The sequence below is a fragment of the Uloborus diversus genome, chromosome 7 (assembly GCF_026930045.1).
Source record: "Uloborus diversus isolate 005 chromosome 7, Udiv.v.3.1, whole genome shotgun sequence".
NCBI lineage: Eukaryota > Metazoa > Arthropoda > Arachnida > Araneae > Uloboridae > Uloborus > Uloborus diversus.
In genome coordinates this window covers 10155387-10179308 of record NC_072737.1, presented here as the reverse complement: position 1 = coordinate 10179308, position 23922 = coordinate 10155387, and the positions used below count along the sequence as shown (strand labels likewise).

General features: G+C 31.7%; 1 protein-coding gene across 1 annotated transcript; it reads right to left on the bottom strand.

The window, feature by feature from the left end:
- Window positions 1-1500: 1500 nt before the first annotated feature.
- On the bottom strand, window positions 1501-22491 carry LOC129226234 (probable 28S rRNA (cytosine(4447)-C(5))-methyltransferase). Its single transcript, XM_054860832.1, has 11 exons — window positions 22484-22491; window positions 21987-22092; window positions 21811-21900; window positions 20855-20942; window positions 17981-18121; window positions 15789-15928; window positions 12610-12699; window positions 11212-11334; window positions 10209-10306; window positions 6698-6822; window positions 1501-1976 (listed from the first exon to the last, which is right to left on the bottom strand). Exons 1-11 carry the CDS (start codon window positions 22489-22491, stop codon window positions 1588-1590), a joined length of 1398 nt encoding a protein of 465 aa, XP_054716807.1. The 3' UTR covers window positions 1501-1587.
- Window positions 22492-23922: the final 1431 nt, after the last annotated feature.

Genomic DNA, 23922 nt, shown 5'->3' with positions numbered 1-23922 from the left:
TATGCATACAAATTTAATTTTAAATCAAGAATTCAACTTTTGTAACTAGATTAAAATCAGCGGCATAAATAAGTTGTATGTTCACATTGAATAAATGTTCAATATAAAACTTTACTTTGATGCATTTTATTCCATTTGTTTTTTCACAAAATACAATTTCTTTAAAAACATAGTTTTGGACACGAGGGTTTTGGACAGGACGGTAAAAACCAGGGTTTTTACCATAGTGTCCAAAACCTTGCCAACCCTGATTACTTCCAAGTGCAAAAATGTTCAAAATCAGACGCAGTGTTAAGAAATTAAAAGTTTGAAGCAAACAAAAAAAATTAGTCAAAAACTAAAAAATTTAAACTTTTTATACGGGCCCTAGGTTTTCTAACTAATATTTAGAGAAGTAATCTCCATTGAAAACTATTATTGACACAAAAAACTTGACATTTGTGTGACCAAAACTCAAGGAGATATTCCAGTTCAAAGTTTTAAGGGACCATACGGAAGATGAGATTGGAACTTATCGCCCTTTCAGGAGAATGACAGGTCGTCAAAGTAAGAAAAGCAAGGTATTTATAAATTTCATAGCAATTCAAAAATAAATGCAAATGTTGCACCGTGATACGCAAAAACGCACTACAAAACCTCAAACAATTGAAGAAACCACACTCAATGCGCACATATATATTTCCCCCCCTAAAGGTGTTATTGACAGTGAGTGAAAAGTGGTGTAAGTCACAAAACGCTGCGTTTCATATCTCGGTGAATATTAGTCGTACTAATTTCAAACTTTTGTGTTGGAATTATTGCCCTAAATAAAAGTTAGGAAACCTGGGGCCCGTATAAAAAGTTAAATATTGTATTTTTTGACAAACTTTTATTTTCACTTCAATATTAATTTTGGGATCTTGTAAAGGGATTTAGTAGTGTTAGAAAATGAAGAAAGGATGTCTGCAAGTACAAGCATAAATTACTGTAATAAAAAAGTGGGGGGGGGGGGGGGGGGTACTATTGTAAGGAAAAAAAAATAGAGGGCCACTGTCCTTCCTCCTGTCTACACCATTACACTTGTAGTAATGCCACTTAATAAAATATGATATAAAATCGTACGATATATGTTTAGAAATCTCAACACTTGCAGGGGTAGAAGTGATCAACTTGTAATATATAGGATATTTTCCATAAAAAATATAGGACACATTTTGTGGATAATTTTGCTGTGATAAAATAAACAATACATAGTTTATATTATCTAATTATTCTTGCGCTAATTATCGTCAATTATTTCAGTTAATCATACTGCTTGCAGATAAAAACTCAAATAAAAATTATAACTTATGTCTAGAATCAGTTTCATGTTTTTGAAAAAAAAAAAAAACTGTTTACTTATGTATGAAAAATATTTCTAAACAAAATTTAAATAATGTGACATCTATACAAGTGACTTGTGTATGTCACTCACTAAAAATATTGATGAACATTGTCCGTTATAAAAGTAATCACATAAAATAAAAAAAATCCATATTTTATTGCATAATGTAACTTATTTACAATTGCGATATAGGAAATGTGTAAACTTTTACAAGAATTTTTGCTTTAGCCTTGCTGTTTCTTTTTATGCTTGAAGTTTTTCTTTTTCATTATTTTACCGGATCTTACTCCCTCAGAGAATTTTTTTGACTTGGACAGTTTTTGTTTTCTGAATTTCTTTTTTGGTGATTTAACACCACCATTCATTTCTTTTGCATTTTCTTCACTCTTAATCTCAGTCTTTATTTTTATATCAGCACCTTTCTTCTGTTTCTTTCCTTTCTTATGATCTTCGCTCTTAAACTTTTTTCTTTGTTTCAATTCAGTATCAGTCGGTTTCTCTTCAGCTTCACTTTCGGAAGATTTTCCATCGCCATCTTCATCTGCCTTTGAATCTTTCACATCAGATGGTGCTGCAGCACCGACTTCAGACTCTGTTTTCTTTTTCTCAGTAACTGCAGAAGAGATGAAACAAAAAATAAAAAGTCAGATACAATCGATTATAAATATCAAGATCCAAAATCTGTTTACGTTTAAATGCTGCTGATAAGATAAATGTATATGATAAGATTCAGATATAAAGAATAAAATTTAGTTTAGGCATTTTTGATGACAATATTAATATGGAAATAGGGTTTCTATTCCAGATATTAGATTTCAGTTTTCTTAAGGCTGTTGTCCCAAGAGATTGGCACCAAGGAAAATGAATCTACATAAGTCAAGAAAATCAACTACAAATAACATTCCAATCTTTGTTGCATACGACATAATTTTCAGTCAAGAATGTATTGAGATAATATTGAACAAAAATTTTGTGTTTTTTTAATTTAAATTAATTTTAAATGAAAATCTCGCTTGTGTGATAACGGTTTCAGAATAGCAACCATACACGTACTAAAATATAAAAAACTTCGGATCTAACCGAAAAATATTGCAATAATATAGTAAAGGACTGCAACATTCTAAAAATCAAACACATTTTCTCTTAATGGTAAGCATAAACCAAGATTGATTTTACATTAAAAAAGAAAAAAAAAATAGCTGCTGTACTTATTTTTTAAAGATGTCATAGATGAAATTTGATTTTTTTTTTTTCAACTGGAGATGCAACATGCTGAGGCATTTAGAAAGATATGAGAATGTGTAATTAGCAGGGGTTGGACTGAGGCAAAAATCTTAGGACAAAAAATATCAAGTTTTAAAAAAAAAACTTTACTGTAATTTAAAAGCTTGATTTTTGTAGTGAATGATAAAAATAGTTTCAAATTGAATCTTGAAAACCACAATAGAATGCATTCAATCTTTATTCTTTAACACAGTGACATTTTATGAAGTAGAAATATATACCAATAAGATAAATGTATATCCAATTGTTTGTTTACTTGCCTTGCTGTTGTTACATCAAAGTGAATTACAAAGAATGGTGAAGAAATATCTTTAATAAGGAGGGATTTAAAGTATGGTGCAAGTTCAAAATTTATTATGTACTTAACTTTCATCAGATAATTTGATACTTTTTGCTACCTCAGAATCATCAAAAGTATCCCTGTAAATTAAAGATAAATCATTTAAAGACCCAAATGAATAATTTTTTTTTGAGGGAACTAAAACTAAGAAAACCTCCATTTTCAAAATTTTATCTTGGAGCGAATTTGGCGCAAACGTTTGGGATTGCTTCATCATAACCTATTTGTTTTCAGTAGAAGACAAAGAACATGGAACTTAAAATACAGCCTGATTTTTCAAGCTACTTGTCAACCTCTTATGTCTTGCCGCATCAGTATGAGACAATACCTTTGACAATCCTTGATTATCGATATTGGAAAGATAATGTGTAAACAGAACAGTGGCGTAGCTAGACCCGACTTTCGGGGAGGGGGGGGGGGGTTACTTCTTATATATATATATATATATATATATATATATATATATATATATATATATATATATATATATATATATATATATAATCGCTTGGAATTTTTTCCTTTTCTTCTTTTTTTTTCTTTCTCTTCTCTCTTCTTTTTCTCTTTTTTTTTTTTGAGACTAACTTTTTGGGGGAGGGGGTTTGTCCCCAAAACCCCCCCCCTTAGCTACGCCCCTGAAACAGAATCAAATGCTTTAAATTCATCCTTTTCTGCAGGGCAACATGTTCTGATCTTGCATCCATTTCTGCCTTTTTCCAACCACAAGGAAGAGAATTTTGTCTTCCGTGGCATTTCAATAAGCAAATTTCTCTTTACATTTTTAAAGCAAAAGGTTAAGGACTGAACTTGAAAACTTTATGTGCCAGAAATAATCCAACTTCATTGAACAGAAACGTATGCAAACTTGACTCTTTGCACTTGAAGAACAAGCTAATGCTCAGACCACAACACGTGATATGCACTATAAAAATAATATTACTTCCCACCTGGTGACAGCAAATTTTAATTTTTGCTCTGAATATATTTTTCATTTCTTTACAAAAGGGAAAAAAACCGTAAATATCAGATCTTATTCCTTTCTCCTAATCTCTTTCTGCAACATTTGCTGCTCAGCTGTTTTTAATTTCTTTATTATTTTATTTCTACATCTTTTTTGCGGAAGACGAATGATAGCAAGAATCACAAATTATAGAGAAAACAAATAGCTTTACATTGAGCACATGTTTTGGTTAACTGCATCCCCACCCCCCTTTCTAGAAAAAAAAAAAAAAAAGCAGCAGCAGCAGCATAGGTTTTTCTCTCCTTCTTTAGAGAAAATTTCTTATGGTCTATGAAGTTTATTTTATCCTAAAATATAGGCATATCATCATGAAAAGTTTAATTTTTAGGTTGAATTCTATTTTTCTGCGCAAGTAGGGAGTAACATATAACGAAAATTTTAGGACAAAATTTGAAATGTTAGCAATTTTAGGACAACTCCTACCCCTGAATTAGCATTTTGCTATAATTCCCCCCCCCCCCCAAGTTTAGCTTTTATGCTTAAGAAATTTGGAACTCGGCTAAACCCTGATTTAATCCCCTATTCAGCAGAGCAGGGTACATCAGAGACTCAAATATTTACATCCAGAGATGCCACTCTCTTATTCAAGCTTTCAGTAGAAGTTTAAAAAATTTTCAGTAGTTTTCAGTGCTTATCAGTAGTTAACAATGCCCGACAAACGCTAACACAAAAGTCGAAAGTCAAACATATAGCGACGTCGAAAATTAAAAGGTTATATGTATTATACCAAGTAAACTTGTTCATCAAGATTATAAGAGGAAATATGGAATTAAATACACACTGGATAATAATTTGAATTTCTTCACTGCTTAATGCAAGTATGATTTCCTTTTTGTATCAAGAGCATTCATGAATCTAATATTAAATACTATGAATCCACTTAAATAATTTTGTGTGCTATGGCAGAAAAGCTTAAAGCAATTTTCAAAATATTTATTCATATGTACAGAACTAATAACAAAAGTTAATATAAATTTTTTAAATGACATACCTTTTTCACATGAGGATGACTGTTACTTATATACAGCTTATTTTAAAACACATTTAAAGTAAAGTCTTTAAAGGAAAAAAAAAGATGAAATAATTGAACTTTTTAATCTGAGTCCATGAATTCTAGAAATCTGTTGCAAGCCAAACAGAAGATAGTTAAACATGCTGTGCTGACTAATTCCTCCTTCGGTTGTTTTTTTTTTTTTTCCAACAAAAATCATTCTTAAAAATTTAAACAACTTGAAGAAAAAAGAAAAAAAAGTCTGGGAACATTTCCTTAAACAGCTGTTTAGAATGGTCTGCAGTAGCAATGGGCAAATTATGCTCAATCAAAAAACGAGTGAAAAGACACTCTGCTTTGATGACTTCCAAGTTTTCATCTTTTTTTCTGAAGAAAGTGGAGACTTCTTTAGTGTTCTGCACCGCCTTGGACTTTTCAACATGCGACTTCGCTGAAACGTGCCGCCGACAATCGTCGCGGCCGCCGTGCGCCAAACTGAAGTTTTTTGTACAAATCGTACAAAACGCCATATTTTCCGATATTATAGATTTTTCCAAGCAAGGAAACTCATTGGTATAAACGTCTGTGAATTTCTGACAACTTTTTTTTTTAGCCTGACTCTCGGGAAGAGGGGACGTCGATCGAGTGTTTCCATCCATTAAAGAAAATAAACAAATCAGAGAAAAGAAACACCAAAGACTAAAAACACACGTGCGAAGCAAGGAGCAAGCGAACGAACAGGGTTGCTGCAAATATCACCCAACGTGGTGGGGAGAATTTCCGGTTAGAACCGGATTCTTTTGCTTTCTACCGTCGCCATTTCTCCATCTCCCATTGTCTGCGACTGCAGACTTCCATAATCGTCAGTACTCGCTCACTTTGGCGATCGCCATTTTTTTTTTTCATCGCACTTAGCGTTTGTTGATGTCACAAAAATTTTCCGTAGAAAAAAGGGCCTTTTCCGTAATTCGTAGTTAACTTACTTTTTAAAATTTTTTCCGTAGTAACTACGGATAATCCGTAGCGATCGGCATGTCTGTACATCACATCAAACTAAACATATATATATATGCATACCTGCCAACTTCGGAGAAAAAAAATCCGGAAGATTTTTTTATTTTTATCCACAAGATTTTAACGCAAAATAAAATCAAACAGGACACCTACCCTCTTTACATTTAACAATATATTAGTTATGAATTTCATATCAATTGAAATTACTTTCGTTTAGTAAATATTACTTTTATCGCTTTCTTTAAAAGTTTGGAAATAACATTTGTTACTCATCTTAAAAAAAGAACGAAGCAAAAACAGCTCGAATTGAGAGAATGAGAAGATAATTGGCGCCGAAATTGTGCCCCTAGTTGCCCGCCGCGACGCTTGCTTTGATTGGATCCCGATGAAGTCATGCGCTGTATCACTCAGTGACGTCATAATCTTGCCTCGCTTCTTCTCGTGCCATTCTCTTACGGCAACCTTACCTTGGCTACTTGGCCTAAAACGCGGTGCCGCGTTCCACAAAAGTATCGTTAGCGCCAAAATTGGCGAGATAATTATTTTTCCTACAAAACGTAAAAAATCCGGAAGATTTTGCTCATAACCGGAAAAACGGAAAAGGACATAAAAATCCGTAAAACTTCCGGGAAATCCGGAAGGGTTGGCAGGTATGTATATGGCAGAAAAAAAGGAAGGCAATACCTGTTCCCGGTATTATGTTGCTGAACTTTTTCAGCTTACACACGAAGAATCCGTCCATATTTTGAGTGTGCGGATAGAATCTTCGAGCATTCTTGAGCGAAGGATGGAACCTGTACGCTCGATATCTGAAAGGAAAATAAGATATTTGGTCGTCAAAATCAAATACCACATAAGAGATTTGATACTACAGCAGCTGCTTAGATTATGTTACTCTGCAGCATTGAATCCAAGAACAACTAAATAAAGGCTATGGACAACAATAGCATGGGATATGTTGGAGAAAAGTATACAGGCTGTTCCGTTTTAACCTGCAAAACCTTTATTTTCGCAAACGTAAGTCCAAGATGCATACTTCCAATTAAAAAAATGTTCAAAACCAGATCCAGAGTTAGGATATTGAAAGTTTGAAGCAAAAATTAAAATGAGTCAAAAATTACAAAATTTAACTTTTTATACGGGCCCTAGGTGCCCTAACTAATGTTTAGAGAAATAATCTCCAATGAAAATTACTACTGACACAAAAAACTGGACAGTTGTTCGACCAAAACTCAAGGAGATAGTCCAGTTTAAAGTTTTAAGGGACCATGCAGAAGATGAGATTGGAACTTATCGCCCTTTCAAAAGAATGACAGGTCGTCAAAATAAGAGAAACAAGGTACTCATAGTTTTCATTGCTATTCAAAAATAAATGAAAATGATATTCCGTGATACGTTGAAACACATTACAAAACCTCAAACAATTTTATGTAAAAACTTGATTACTGCTACATTTTCCCCCAAAAGGCATCATTGGCGGCAAGTGAAAAGTGGTGTAAGTAACAAATTGATGCATTTCATATCTTCGTGAATATCGATCATACTAGTTTTAAACTTTTTGTGTTGAAATTATTTTTCAATGGATATTATTTCCCGAAATATAAATTAGGAGATCTGGGGCCCGTATAAAAAATTAAATTTTGTATTTTTTGACTTATTTTTAATTTTACTTCAAACTTTAAATATCTTAACCCTGCATCTGATTTTTGCAATTGGAAGTATACATCTAGGACTAACGGTTGCGAAAATAAAGGTCTTGCAGGTTAAAACGGAACACCCTGTATATTCATGAGCAATGACTTAAAATATGAGGAGTTTTTAAGATTCCTCCAGAGCAACAAGTCTCAAGCATAGCTAACTATTATTTCAGAAAACTTAAAAACTATAATGCTTCCAACAGTTTTTCATTTGTACCTAGGGAGAAAAGGGTCCTAAATTCTAAAAAAGAAGTACCGAAAAGGGATCTTCTTCATAACATTAAAGGTGAAAATAAGGAATGCACTGATTTATCGGAAGTAATCAGTAATCAGGTACTTTGCTCATTATTTAACAATCAGTCAATTTTTACCAAATAATCAACTCCAAAATAACTAATAAAACTACTTTTGCCTGGCTACGCTGAATGAGGTTATTATGCTCTATGAATAATTTTATATCCAGCTCTTGTGCCTATATATGACTCAAAATTTACAAATTAGAGGTAACAGGGGAAAATTAAAAATGAAACTGTAATTTTAAAAGAAAACTAGGAACTATTTGCAGAAATAGACCTTTAGAAACCTGAAACTCAAAGAAGGACTTTTAGGGGAAGCAAGGTAGTTTAAAATACGTATGAAATATCACAAACGTAATAAAGTTAAAATTGTACAATAAAAATTATAAATTTTATGATTATAATTGCTTTTTGAACAGTTTTAACATGATTACAAAGTTTGCAGCTTATTCCACACCCACATTTTATTCATGAAACAAATTGGTAAAAAAAAAAAAATAGGAATTTTTTGAAAATAGAAATAATTTTTTTTTTAAATTCAATTGATAAATTCTACATGCATCAAAAGAGGGACAATTCATATACCAGAGTATCAAAGGGAATTTTTCTTCCAAGGTATGAAGTGTGATAAAAAGTGTTCCTATTCATAGAAGAAATAATAGGGAAGTTGCAACCTATTAAATGTTCATATTTTGACTATTGGATATTGTTAATTGACCCTCAAAACTAAAAAATTCACCATCGCCGAATTTCAAAACACCGTGATTGATTTTTAATGAATTTTTAAAAATCCACGCGAAAAAGTGCGCTTTTCTGAAATGTCACGAACTTACCTCACAGGGCACTAATGGGCAGCCTTCCGCCGAAGATCCCCTGTTTTCGCTAGGGACATTTTGAGCGCGCTGATATTTTTATATTCTAGAAATTCAATGATCCTTTTGAACACACTATGGAGGCCGGATTCGTTAAAGCACAATCTAAATAATCTTCCTCAAGTAACACCAATGAGATATTCGAATATTTCCGAGAGGATGAGAGGTTTAATGTTCCAGAAACGTGAGGAGTTAAATGCGAGGAGATAAGCCTTTTACGTTTCGTCTTCGAAGTCGAATGCGTGACCTTCGGCTTCTCCCGTATCGGAAGAGCGCATGACGTCACTTCCTGTGCCATTTGACGTCACAAGCACTTGAGCTTTAAAAATTAATTTTAAAAAAAAACTACTTATTGTATTGCAAAAAATTTTTCATCTATGATGTTCATACATGTTACTCTATCATATAAAAATAAAATTGAAAAATCGAAAACTTCCCTATTCTCCTCTGAATTGATTTAGGCTCGCGGAGCTATTGGTGACCCTGCACTTTACTAATTTTCAATCCTCAATGCAAAAGAACAGGTGGTTTGAAACCAATTTACATTATATTTACATTATTTTTACAGTAAAAAACCAAACATTTAAGAAGATTTCGCACTGTGGTTCCAAATCTTTTGCACAGTATGACCATTTTTTTATTCCCAGTTGAACAACCTGCGACCCCATATTTGTACCCCCTATAGATCTAAGCATACATTGTGCATGTTTTATATAACTAAAGGTGTTGGAGGCATTTAATTCATGCATAATAATGAGTGTAACACAATTTTAGAAATTAGGGAAAAATGTCTTTCTAGTAGAGATAGAAGATAATCTACTGTCTCTACTAATAACAAAGCAGAAGGTTTGGATTTCTGTCCGCCTGTCTATCCTGTGCAAAGAGCGACGTCTTTTTAGTCGATTTTCGTGAAATAGTTTATTAAATACATTTCAACCTTTTCAAAATCCTTGCACTCAAGTACAGATTTTTTGTCTTACCATACATTTGTGGTAATGAATCATAAAATCTCCAATTTCTTTAAAATAATGAAACGCGAGTGATAAAAAACATGATTAATTTTCGATAAAATACCAACTCAATAACAACTTTAAACAAAAATTTAGGCAACATACTTTAATACTTAAAATTAACTGCAGCTTTAAAATTAATATTATGCATTTAAAAAGTAGGAATAATGTTGCAATTGCATAAGGAATTCTTCACGACCCCTCTTGGGGCACAACCCTCAGCTTAGGAATCCCTAGTCTAAAGTAACTCAGCAAGTTGGTTTGATCAACCCAAATCATCTACACATAAAGTCATTAAGTCACATAATTTGAACACATACTTTGCTAGCCCTTCTTTGCCAAAGTCCAGACCAGTGGGAACTACTTTCACACTTCTCATTTTCAAAACATAATCGATAACACATTCATTCTCTTCAGGCTGCAAAACAAAAGAAAAAAGAAAATGAAAAAAAAAAAGGCAAAATCAGAATTGCTATTACAGCAGAAGATATGTCACCACCCAGGTAATAAAATTGAATATTTCAGGTTAAAAGAGAGAACTTCCACCATGCTTTGTACGCGGTGGGAATCACTTTTTTGAAGAAGAATTGACTGTTTCATGTTTTTGTGCAGTCAACATTGCAAAAGTTCACCATTCCTCGTCCTATGCTCTAACCACAACATTACACAAATTTTTGATGTCCTCTTACTTTTATTCCGTTATAATTATGAATATACCAAAATTTTATAAATATGATACCCCCCTCCCCCCAACCGTTGAGAATATTATCCATTCCTCTTGCTTTCAAACACTAAACGCAAAATATAAACGATTTCAGTAATGTTTTTAAACGCATCAATTATTTTTTAAAGTAAATATTTGAAATACTACTTTCATTGTTTGTGAAATTAATTAGTAAAATTTATGCTCCATTAGGCCCCTCTATTAGGCATTATTCTTGGCTGCTTTGGTGCTTTTTATTGACAGCCAGGCAGTTTCTGTAATTTTTCTTTCTCAAAACTGTAAATTCGTTCAGGGGGATGGGGTCACTCTTTTGCATGACCCCCTCCTAAAATGGTAGTCTGAATCCACCCCTGATTGTATATATGGTAGAATGGGTTTTAAGGAGAACATCAGTATTTTGTAACGCTTTTGGCACTTCTTTGCCACCATGTAGTAAAGTATTAAAAATTATATCGAAAAATATTTAGCTGAACATGAGAAATTAATCTACATCTGCAAAGTTGAGCAGTAATGGTACATTGCCCTTTATAGATGAAGTTTCCTCTAATATAAAAATATAATCATTGGGTGAAACACTAGAGATTCAAATCAATACTTACCAAAATGGAACATGTTGAATATACGATATAGCCTCCTGTTTTAGAATTTGCGTTCGTACAGTCTATAGCAGCCATCAGCAACTGTCTCTGAATAGTGGAACAGCGTTGAATGTCTTTTTCATCCTACGGACACAAGTTTTTATTTAAAAGTGCCTCGTATAAGTATCAATGCAGCAACAAGTAATACAGAACAAAGAAAAACATTTTAATGCTTTAAAAAATGAAACAATTTGATCAGATTTATGAATTTGAAAATGAAAGTTTTACATCTTAACATTATCTTTCCACCTCAATTACAGTTAAATCCAATTATGACAATTTCAAAGGGCCACAATTTCTGTTCGCTATAGCAGGAATTTTGTTGTGATGGAATTCAAGGCAATTTAAATGGGACTGAAAATCTACTTCACTGAACAGTTTTTGCTCCAGGGTCCCCCGTTCCTACGACTGTTTGTGGTTTAACCAGTTGGATGGGACCCTGAAGACAGCTCTGATTTTTTGAACCTAACCAGAAACATCCCCCAGCAATCCCTGGTTCAGCACCCAAAGATGTATCATTTCACTTAGGGGACTTTTGTGACCACGAGGATATTTAAAGTCTCCCCCAGTCACCATTAATGAAGACAGTGGATCTTTGACTGGTAAGGATTGAACCCGGGACCCTCCGGTCACAAGTCTGATGCCCTACAGATCAGGCCACCATGGCCTCTTATTTTGTTGTACTGGTATTCGTTGTAATAAGATTTTATAGAATTTTAGCTTAAAAAGGACACAATTGCTCCCTCCGCCGCTCTAAATAACAGGCATAACAAGTGTTCAAGTTTGTTTAAAGTTGCTGAGTTACAGTAGCTGTCTTGGCATTTTTCAAAATAAATACTGACCAAATTTTTGGCTTTAAGTCATTTGAAATTTTCTAAATTTTCACTACTAAAATTAATGTGACTTTGTGATTGATTTCTTAAAATTTCACTAATTGCAGGAGGCACAAGTTTAAACACTAATAGCAGGAGCCTCAAGCCTAAAGAAAGAGAGTTGGCACGTCTGCTTTTAATATCCAAAATCACTTGGGGGGGGGGGATTTTTTAATGTACATTTGACAACATTTCAGGATGATAAAAATATTCAATTTGAATAAGCACATGTTAACTAAACAAGATATAGTGCTTATAAATAACCAAAATCACTAAAATATGATTTTTTCTCTCCATAAAAAGTTGCTCTGATACAGTCTAATGCTTTACAGAAGAAATTTATTAATAAATATCATTATTGTACATTAAAAAAAGAAGTCTGCTGTACAAATGGCAATAAGACAAAACAACCTCAAAATCAACAAACAGGATAAAATTTAAGAATTGCATACAAATATATTTTAGAAAACAATACAAAGCATCTTACCTTTGATGCTTTAACGCTAGGATCTTTAGAAACAATGCCAGTTCCACTGCACGGGGCATCACACATGACTCTGTCAAAACCAGCAATTGCCTAAAAATGATTTTTCTTTTTAAACTTCAACAAAAACTAATTTTTAATTAAAAACTTATCAAAAACTCAGAGACAGAGAACCTCACATTTAATCTTTTCTAGATAAATAGGAAAAACATGGAAAAGGAAAGATAATCACAGCTACTAAGTTATGCTAGTTGCAAAAGCAGCATCAAAAGAGAAAATTGAAAATCCTTTTAAAAGCCTTTTTCGCTAAAATCAATGACAAGTATTTTACTTGTTAGCAAATATGACAACAGATAAACATTTTAAATCTTTGAGCTTTCTCTCCTTGTTTGCAACAATGAAACAGTTACCAATTGCAAGTTGGAATTTGCAAACAAATTCCAATATGTGTAGAAAGACATGTTTGATAATAATATTTCAAATGTGCAGGGGAGTTCTGACTATGAAAATTGGAAGATGCTAATTAATTAGGTTTTTAATTAATAACTCCTGTAATTAATGCCCTACAAAGAACTAATAAACTTATCTAAGAACACACTTGATTAAGTCCTCTTTCAAGCAAAAAAATAATTACCAAAATAGTATTGCCTGCTTAGGGGCTCGTCTCAGAGACAGACACATAGGTACACACATCATATTAATAACACATATCCTTGTTGAATTGGTGTTAAAAAATTTAATTAAGGGGTCTAAGGACCTTTAACCTTCAACATTTTCAACTTTCTGGGAAAAATATATGTTATGCATAATTTAATTCTGAACAATTTGATACCTTATTTATTACCATACGCAAAAAACTTTTCAAGTTATCATGCAAATGCGTAACCTTTCCCCATAGAGATTTATGTTAACAGCAACTGTTTAAGCCTCTTTTTCTCAGATGCTGGTTTTTCGTTTTGCGTGCATATCTCAGAAAGTTTCTAATATATCTTCGTAAAACTTTTAATGCATGTTTGTCTTGTTTATTTTTATGATCTGAACCTAAATTTATAAATTTTTTTGAAAATTTTATAAGTTAACATCAAAATTTTGGGCATAAATTTTTTTTAAATATTAACTTTCTTTTTTAGAAAAAATTTAGGTTCAGGTCATTTCCATAAACCAGACAAACATGCATGAAAAGTTTTAAGGAAATATATAAGAAACTTTCTTACATATCATGCACGCAAAACAAGAAACCGGCACCTGAGAAAAAGAGGCTTAAACAGCTGCGGTAAACATAAATCTCTATGGGGAAAGTTTACGCATTTTTACGATAACTTGAAAAGTTTTTTGTGCATGGTAATAAATAAGGTATCAAATTGTTCAGAGTTAAAGTATGCATAATGTCATTCCAGAATGTCAAATATTTTGAAGGTTAAAGGTCCTTAGACCAATTTAAACGAGCCGATGTGTGCATCAAATGACTTAATTTTACTCCAATTTAATGTCATTTCCCCATTATTGCCATTTTTAATGTGATTCAATAGCTTACTCTCTAAATATCACCAACAGTGGCCAAATTGCAACCAGATTCTAAGAAAAATCGCCAAATTTGTTGCCGACTTGGCAACCAAAAGACTGCCAATATGTCGCCCAGTGTCCGCCAAATTATAACACCACTTGAGTATACATCGAAATTAACAATGATTTCCCCCCAAAAAGGGGCAAAAGACCCCTTTAGAAAAACCCAAATGCAACCAAAAGGGGAGGTGCACAACTAGACCCCACTAGAAGTCTAAGTACCAAATTTCAACTTTCTAAGACATACTGTTCTTGAGTTACCCGACATACATACGCACCCACACGTACATACGGACGTCAGGAGAAAAGTCGTTGTAATTAACTCGGGAAATGTCAAAATGGATATTTGAGGTGTTAATACGTTCTTAGGCACTTATCCGTGTGTGGTCGGGTTGAAAAAAAAACTCGACATTAATTCAGGGGTGAGCAAAATGAAAATTAAGGCCGAATTCTGAGTGAAAATTTCTTTGCGAATACAATACTTTTGTAGAAGGAAGTAAAAAAAAAAGAAAAAAAGACTTGTTTAACCTTTTATCCAAAAAATAACAAACATTCAAAACTATTAGATTATTACAAATACAGTTGATAGAGATTTTAAAGGGGGAACAAACACTTTGGAAAAACTTTCAGCTTAAATGTTGGGGAAAATTGATGAAAATGAATATTTTTTTAACATAAAGGGTACCGTTGTTACTAAAACACACAACTTAAAATCCTACTTTTCTTACAGCTGTGGTGTGAGTCTAGTAATTACTCAGTGGGTAAGTAATATTTTTTTGACATTTATCTAGCTATTTAGCCAAGACTGCAGGAGATACCCCAAAAACTGATTATTTTTTGCACAAAACTTATTTGTGATGAATAGGTGATATATTTTTTATATTAAAGTGAAACATTAACGTAGCTCATAATATTTTTACTTCCTTTTACAAAAACGGAAGTATTGTACTCGCAAAAAAAATTTTTACTCAAAAATCGACCTTAATTTCCATTTTACTGGCCCCCGAATGAATGTTGAGGTTTTTTTTCGACTCGACCACATGTTAAGTGCTTTAGAATATTCAGACACACAAAACATCCATTTTGACGATTCCCGAGTTAATTACAATGAGTTTTCTTGTGACGTCTGTATGTGTCATAACCCAAGAACAGTATGTCCTAGAAAGTTGAAATTTGGTATGTAGACTCCTAGTGGGGTCTAGTTGTGACCTCCCCTCTTGGTTGCATTCAGGTGTTTCTAAAGGGATCTTTCGCCCCTTTTTGGGGGGAAATTATCGTTACTTTCGATGCAAACTCAAGTAGTGTTTTAATTAGGCGGACACTTGGCGATATATCGCCAGTCTTTTGGTCGCCCTGTTCAGGGCGACAAATTTTTTTAAAAATCTGATTTCAATTTGGCCACTGTTGGTGATATTTAGAGTAAACACTAAAATTGGCAGTAATGGGGAAATGACATTAAATTGGGGTAAAAGGGAGTCGCACACATTAGCTTGTTTAATTAAAAGTTTTTATGAAATAATTATTAAAAAATCATGAACCAAATGCTTTCACCATGATAAATAAAAAAGGTCAAAATATTCTTCCAGTAAAAGCTTCATTTCTCGAAAATCAAAACTAACCTTAGGATAAGCACGCCCGTCCATCGAAGAAATAACAGTGTTGGTGATTCCTAACCGGTGTATGTTGCCGATTATGGCAGGAACTCTTTCTTTGGATGCATCATTAGCGAATAAAATGCCAGTATTCTTCATCAGAGCAGCTGAAAGCAGACAAAAAAATAACACTTTAATGAAAAATTCAATTATTTAATACAACTAAATATTTAAACAATGACTAATTTTTCACTTGATTGATTCAGAAATCTGAATGTAAAAACTTTTTGGTAATTAATGAACCAAGAGGATGTTTTATTCAAAGATTTGTAACTTTTTGCCACTTCAGGCTTGATATTCATTCAATTTAAGGTTTAATTAAAATATAATAACAACTTTTCTCCCCCAAAGAAAGCAAGGGTTTCAGTTAGCACTAAATAAACCAATTTTCTTGTATATTAGTAACAATTTCTGGGCACTAGTTAAGTCCTAAACTATTTCATTCATTTTATTACAAAAACAAAACAAAACAATGATTTCAATTCAAAGTTGATTTTTTATACAAAAAAAAAAAAAAAATTAATAAATAAAGAATAAAACAGGTTGTAGAACCTTAAATTTCATTCCCTAAAGTTGTGTTTTTTTTATTTAATATTTTAACTAATTTCAGTCATATTTTTCATCATGATAAAAATTTTAAAATAATAATAACATTTATATTGAAAAAAAAATACTGTGTTATCAGTTAATAGCAAAGGATAACTCCAGGTTAAGAAGGTAAATTTAATGAATATTGTAAACGATATCTTGTATTTTAAAAAAAAAACACTAAATAAATAAAAAAATATATTAATAAAACAAGCTAAAAGAATTAAAAGGCCTTTCTGCTCAGTTAGTTAGCAACTTTTTCCTTCTAATGGGAACCCTGATAATTTGCATCATTATACTACTATTAATTTTAAAAGAAAAGTTATTTTTATTATGGTAAAAATATTTAAAATAAATAACTGTAACAGTAATAAAAAATAAAAAACAAATAAGGTAAACACACCAGTAGCTTCCTGTTTGATGCATTTTTGAATCTATTGAGAGACCTGGAATCCTATTTTTAAATATAAACCTTGAAATGGCCACTACTGAACCACTGGCCACTACCAGTGTGTTTACCTTGCTGTGTCATTAGTTAGAAGGGAAGGATAACACCATGTTAGGAAGGTAAAATTAATGAATATTGTAAACAACATCTTGCATTGGAGGAATGCATAGATACAGTAAGCAAAATATGCTTTTTTCTGAATCGCAAAGTTGCAATTCAGACAACACTTTTAATAAGTCTTTCTGATGAGTTAAGGCAGCAACGTTTAAATCCCAGATTCAAATGTCAAAAAAAAAAAAAAAAAAAAAAAAAAAAAAAAAAAAAAAAAAAAAAAAAAAAAAAAAAAAAATTTGCAGCAGCTCTTTTTACTTGCAATTTCAAACTTTTTAATGGTGAAGCAAATTGTAATACATTTTGCAAAATAATAAATATGTGTATTGCACTTAATGCACTCCTTAGTTTGAAAATTATTGTTATTTATAGTATAAAGATTTCATTAGTTAAAAATAAATAGATACATATTTGAAAACATATCACACTACAAGAAGTTTCAGATTAAGCCCAATTAGATATTAAACCAAAAGTGAAATCATAAAGCAAAAACTTGAAAGAAAACAAAAACGCTCAGCTTTAAATCTATCTTAATACCAAAACAAACTCACTTTTATTTCCATGTAACATTTTTTTTATTAACGGCAATTTTTTATTTCATTATATAACATTTTATATTTGAAACATACATTTTAGCATTTCAAAACGTAGTTTTTATGATTACTACTAAATGCATTAAAATTTAAGATTGATATTCATCTATTTTATAAATGTGCTGCCAACAGAAAAAAGGCTTAAAATAAACTAATCCATGTTTCAAAAAATATTGTTATGCAAGTGAATGCATGATAATTTAAAGGGAAGAATCAATACATTCATTTGTTATTTCTTAGTTATTCATTTTTAGTCTAGAATTTCTTAGTCACAGAACAAATCGATAAATATTTTATCAGGCTTTTTCTGAGATGGAAAAAAATCTGACAACCCTGGCAGAGTTTCTTTGGAACAATTCATCATTATTATGCCATGCTCTAAAGCCACAAAATATTTTGAAATACTAAAAATTTTTTACCTATATGCGTTGTTTTTCCACCGGGAGCAGCACACATGTCCAAGATCTTTTCATCTTCTTTCGGGGCAAGGGCCATGACGGGCAAAAGAGAAGCAGCTCCCTGTAAAATGTAGTGTCCCGCAAGATATTCAGGAGTTGCACCTGTTTAAATAAGAAAAGAAAAAATATAGTTTGCTTTTTTCACCATTAAATAAAGGCAAAATTTTATTGCAAATAAAGTTTTTTTCTTCTTCAACCACTATTGACAGAGTAAATTATTTTTTCTTGACTGTTTCAGGGCCTAGGATAAAATTCTCAAACATACCCATGAAAATATGGATGGAAATGTGGTCTATCGCATCATTGCTTGAAAAGAATAGTGACACAACTCAAAAAAATACTGAAAATGAGATTTTTAATCAATAACACTTTTTTAAAAAATGATCTTTTATACGGAATAAAAACACAAGTTGCAGATAGCAAAGTTGGTAGCTTTGACTAAAACCCAATTTGATCTAAACTTAATTAAAATTTCTAGGAACTCACAAAAACTGGCACAAAAACTGCATGAAATAAACAAAAAACCTTGTATTAAATATTTTTAAGGGGCATTACAATAATTGTGAATTGTTATGAATGAAACAATAAATTATGAATTGTAACAATTTAAAAAATGGTCCCCTAAAAAAGTTGCTTTTTTGAGTAGTGTCACTATTCTTTTCAAGCTGTGGCATGTTAAAATTGTCTTTATTTTTGCAGTTTTTCAGGAGCCCTAAAGCAGAAAACTGCCAAATTTGCATCATACTTCATGGAATAGATACCTGAACTGCAGGACAATTCTGTTAAAATGAGAGGGAAACTCAGATAAATTCTCTGAAGGAATTCTATAGGTTTCCACATGAAATCTGCAGATTTCTGACTAAATCTTCAAACTAAAGATGCAATTTTGCAGAAATTCTGCACAATAAATTAGAACATACTTGCCAACCTTCGAAAAAAAAAAAAAAAACAGGAGATTCTACTAGAGGTATATAGGTGATTCACCAGCGGCATATCTTCACAACCTAATTATTAATTGTACTTTTAAATAATATGAGTACTAAATTTAAAGTGAAGTGGGGGTTTTTCGCAGATGTAAGCTAATTGGTAGCAGCAAGAAAAACATACTGCAAAGAAAAAAACCTAATAATAAGTAGTGAACTTGCTTAAAGTTCTGTACATTCCCTAGTCTCTTCCAGAAAAATAGCTACCAAAATTTAATTCCTAAAATCCGAAAAAAAAAATCAATATATAATGAAAATAATATATATAACAAGTAGGTATAGGGAAGCACATGTTGAAATAACTTCAAACTTTCAAAATAATTGAAATATTTTCAAGATGCAAAAAGATTGAAATCTGCTGCAATTTTTGGCAGAGCACGTGCTGTGTTGAACACGCAATGTGGAAAGCTTCCAAAAAAATTAATTATTACTAACGGAGTTATTAATTGGAAAATTTCTTATTCCCTGACATTGGTAGACTAGAAAGGGGCGCCATCTATTGAGAAGAAAGTGGTACTTTTTGATGATTGACTGAAAAAACGGGAGAAAATCGTAAAAAACGGGAAATCGTGAGATGGAAGCAAAAAACGGGAGTCTCCCGTTAAAAACAGTAGAGTTGGCAAGTATGTTAGAATTAAATCAGAGTTGATAGTGATCTGAAGTAAAACTTTCAAAAGACTGAAATTTTCTAAAATTATGAGGAAACTCGTAGGAATTAGTATAAACTAAAATAATCAATAAAAAAAAATTAAAATGAATAAAACTGTGCGACAATAAGTATAGTCAGGGGGAAAAAACCATTTTGGTGAATTATTTTCTTTTTAACATTTGGCATCTTTTGGCAGAACACATAACATTTTGTTTTAAGTCTACATCTAGAAATACAAAAACAGTTTATTCTACTTTAAACATAAATTATCAGCCAAGTTTCAGTAATAAAAGAATACAAATGCATTTAAAAAATAATAAATAAATAAATAAATAAAATGAAAATTTTTCAAGAAGACAAAAGGAAAATATTGAAACAGAACATCAGTATTTTATTAGGGCATGTAGTATGACAATACTGAAAGTTTTTAAAAAATCTATTGCAAAAATTATTAAAAACATTTTAATGCGAATAAAAAAAGAAAATTCATCAAGTTCTTTCATGTCTTTAGAAATGAATATTGCAACTTCTGACTGAGTGTTTCAATGTAAAGTTTCAAAGATTATCAAATTATTCATAAAAATCTGTTACATGTGCGCTACACAGAAAATAGATAAATTTAATATTCCTCTCCTTGCGCACAAACACAATTCCATTAAGCACTTATTAAGAACATTTCTAGGGCCTACTGTATCCAAAAGAAATAATGTTTGACAAACAATTTTGTATTCAGATCAAATAACATAATTCAAACATGTAGCCAAATATGTAACAAGTATCATTATTATTTGGTTATGCAAATCTAAAACACAGCCTTTTTATTTCTTCTTCGTCTGGAGCTAACACTTCATTTTGTTACCGTCTGCAAATTCCAAATTTACATTTTCTTACTAAAAGTTCTTTTAATTCTAAAAATTAACATCACATCTCTATACATTTTTAATCAACTCATCCTCTTTTAATTAACTTTGAAATTGATTTAGTAGGCTGTGGATTGAAACTTTACAAGAAACAGCAGCCATTTATTACAAATGATGCAAAAATTTAAAAATTGGGCAAATTAACTGAATGGCATAGAAAAATATGTGGTCTGCATGGTATACCGGCAAATCTGAAAAAGACTAGGACGTGAACAGTGTTATAGAAAACTAAAGTGATAAAGTGATTAAAAGATAAGGAAGGAGAAAAAGTTTCTTCGTTTACCTATTGGCACTTGTGAATCGTACACAATTAAACCAACTTTGGACCATTTGCCAATTGGATCCAGATTTACTCCTCTGTTTATCAAAGCCTGCAAGGTAAAATAATATTATAAATAAATAAAAACATCAGTATTAAAAAATATATATATATATATACAGGGCGTATAATAGGGTTAATTCGTTCCGTGTAGTGTCAAAACTATGTTATACGAGACTTTTTTAAATATAACTTTTATACTTTTTTTACACTAATTAATCATTTACATAGTAAAAATCAAGTCAATATGTACCATGTTATATCGAAACTGTGTTTTGTGTTACATCAAAACCGTGTTATACGAAACTTAATGTAAATCAAGGGATGTGTACCGTGTTATATCGAAACCAAGTTTCATAAAAACGAAGTAAAAACTTATTAGAGTTATCAAACATTGACAGAATGCACTAAACAAACATGAAATTCCATCTTTTATAAAGGTAACATTCGTGTTAAATCTAAACCATGAATTATTAAAATGAAGTATAAATGCTACCATGAAATAAGCTCGTACCATGTAATATCAAAACTGTGTTATAATAATCACAAATTTTGTACTGTGTAGTATCGAAACCATGTTGTACAAGTACCGTGTTATACAAGGGACGCATGTATATAATTTTTTGTTGTTTGAAAATGATTTTTTTTTAAAGTTTAAAAGTTTATTTATGAGTAGAACTGAAACTATCACAATGAGTTTAAAAACAAATGTCATAATACCAAAAAAATATTTAAATTGGAAGCAATTTTCCTGCTATTTTGTGCCTTTACATTGTTTCCTTTTTCAAGCACAAAAGTATTTATTCAATTTTTTATGTTCTTTGCTCATACAACTGGGCTTCAAAATATGTGTAAAACTATACTTACTCGTATATTGGGAATAAAAATAAAAAAAACTTTGAGAAGCAAACTTTACTTACTTGAGCCAAATCTCCTCTCCTCGTTTTTAGAGTGTTTGTCCTAATAGTCACGGGTCTTTGTACTTCATTTGCTTCTAACAGTTCAACTAACTGTAACATCAAAAGTATCGGCATTAGTTTGGATGCATTAGCCATGAGATAATTGCAGAAAAAACACATAAAATATGTTACAGTACCTCTGACGGTGAGAACAACTCCATCAGTTTGCTCATCAAAAATTCATTATAAGAATAGTATGTACATAAATCTTGTTTCAGCTGATCTAAATATTCAGACCTTGTTCTTTGAAAAAGGAAGAAAAAAGAAAAGTTGAACAACGCATTAGTACAAGCTAACATTTTTCTAAAGATCGGGAAAGTAAAAAAGTGCATTGATGCAGGATGATAACATAATAACAAAACAGATAAATTAGAAAGAAAGAAATTGCAATTTTCCACTTCCAAAATTATTAGTTTGACAGGGGTCTTGCATTATACTGCCATGTGCAGGTAAAGGGCAGTAACTGCAAATTTTGCATTTAGCATTTTTGTCATTTATTGTACTTCATCTTTATTGTATAAGCTCGCTATTTGGTTTCCTCTGAATTCCATCATTTTCCTATTGTTAGCATTGAATCCACCACACATTTCTTAAAATATCTCGAAAACACATTTTTGCAGATACTGCCGTATACCTGCACATGGCAGTATATCTACCAGGAACGCATTTTTTTAACCCGGGAGAACTCGCATCGAGCCTCACAGGCCCGGTCATTACAAAACTACGCTGCCAAAAATCACCCCTTCAACGGAAATGAATGAGGTCCACAGTAGCTGCGTTCGAGGTGACCTACATACTGACCACATGCTTTTCAGGAATGTACATTCCCACTTTTCCCCAGAAAATTCCGGTTTGGGCCTCAGAGGCCTAGAGCGAGCGCTCACGCTTTTCATTTCAGATTGTGAATGTAAAGGAAGTGGTTGTGAAATGCATCGCTATTTAAGCTACAAAGATGAAATGAAGAGGTTGCAGACCTTGTTGGTTGAGGTTTCAACTGATGAGAACTCTCTTAATGAAGATGATGAAGAAGAAGTTGACACAGAACAGTAAAGCGATCATCAGTCATGCTCAGAAGATTTAGATTTATGTATCATAAAACTTTCTTAAACCTTACTTTTTAAAACATATTATAGAGGCTGTTTATCAATTTATAATTCAGTGTTGAAAACACATTTTTTTTTTCTATTTTGCAAACTCAATTTACTGTAATAACCACTCCGGGCCTTAGGGAGCCCCCCCCCCCCCCCCCCCGCGAGCGTTCGTGTGACGAAAAGTACCGCAAGTTCTCCCGGGTTAAAAATATGCCTTTATGGCGGTCTTGAGGACACATGGAGCCATTTAATTGTCCATGGACACGACAAAAAAAAAAAAAAAAAAATTCCTTAAAACTTTTTCTTACAGCATTTCAAAAAATATTTTTTTAAAGGGTCTTCTTTTCTTTTTTCGTATTTTCTCACAGACTTAAGAAAATTAATCGTCTTAAACTGATAACAATAAACGAAGTTTTTAATACAAAAAAATGATGTCTTAACTTATATGCAACCAGACAGGACTTAGCAATTCTAATAAAATTTACTGTGATCATATTAAGCAGCATTCACTGTATGATGCATTGTCTAACTTTATGAATATTTATTAGGATATTAGGTGAAAAGTAGCAGTTTTCCTTACAATATGTACTTTTCCGAAATTTAATTTACTTGCTAACTAGTTATTACTTTTTAACTTTTCTTTTGTTCCATTTCATTCATTTTGAATATTTTTAAGAGACAAAAATTGATTGCAACATTCTATATAGTAAAGAGATAAACTATAGAAATCTTGAAATGCTATGAGAAGTATAAATAGAAATTTTTAAACAGTGAGAAATTCTAGTTTTCTAGCTCAAAATGGTTTTATTTTGATCTTTTATTCCACATCATCCTTTAAATGGTTAAAAAGTGTCCAAAATCACTTTAAATTTAATTTAATAGTTTATTTAAATGGTTTTTATGTATTTTCTTTCCTAATTTTGGGTAATTATACAATACTTTAGGGGTTTTCTACAGTTTTATTCCAATAGATGCAAATTAA

Excerpts from the sequence above, each read along its gene's own strand:
- LOC129226234 (XM_054860832.1), bottom strand. Across the intron at positions 10,307-11,211 it reads ATTCAACATGTTCCATTTTG|CCTGAAGAGAATGAATGTGT; the intron begins GTAAGTATTGAT and ends TTTGTTTTGCAG. Across the intron at positions 6,823-10,208 it reads GGCAAAGAAGGGCTAGCAAA|ATATCGAGCGTACAGGTTCC; the intron begins GTATGTGTTCAA and ends TTTTCCTTTCAG.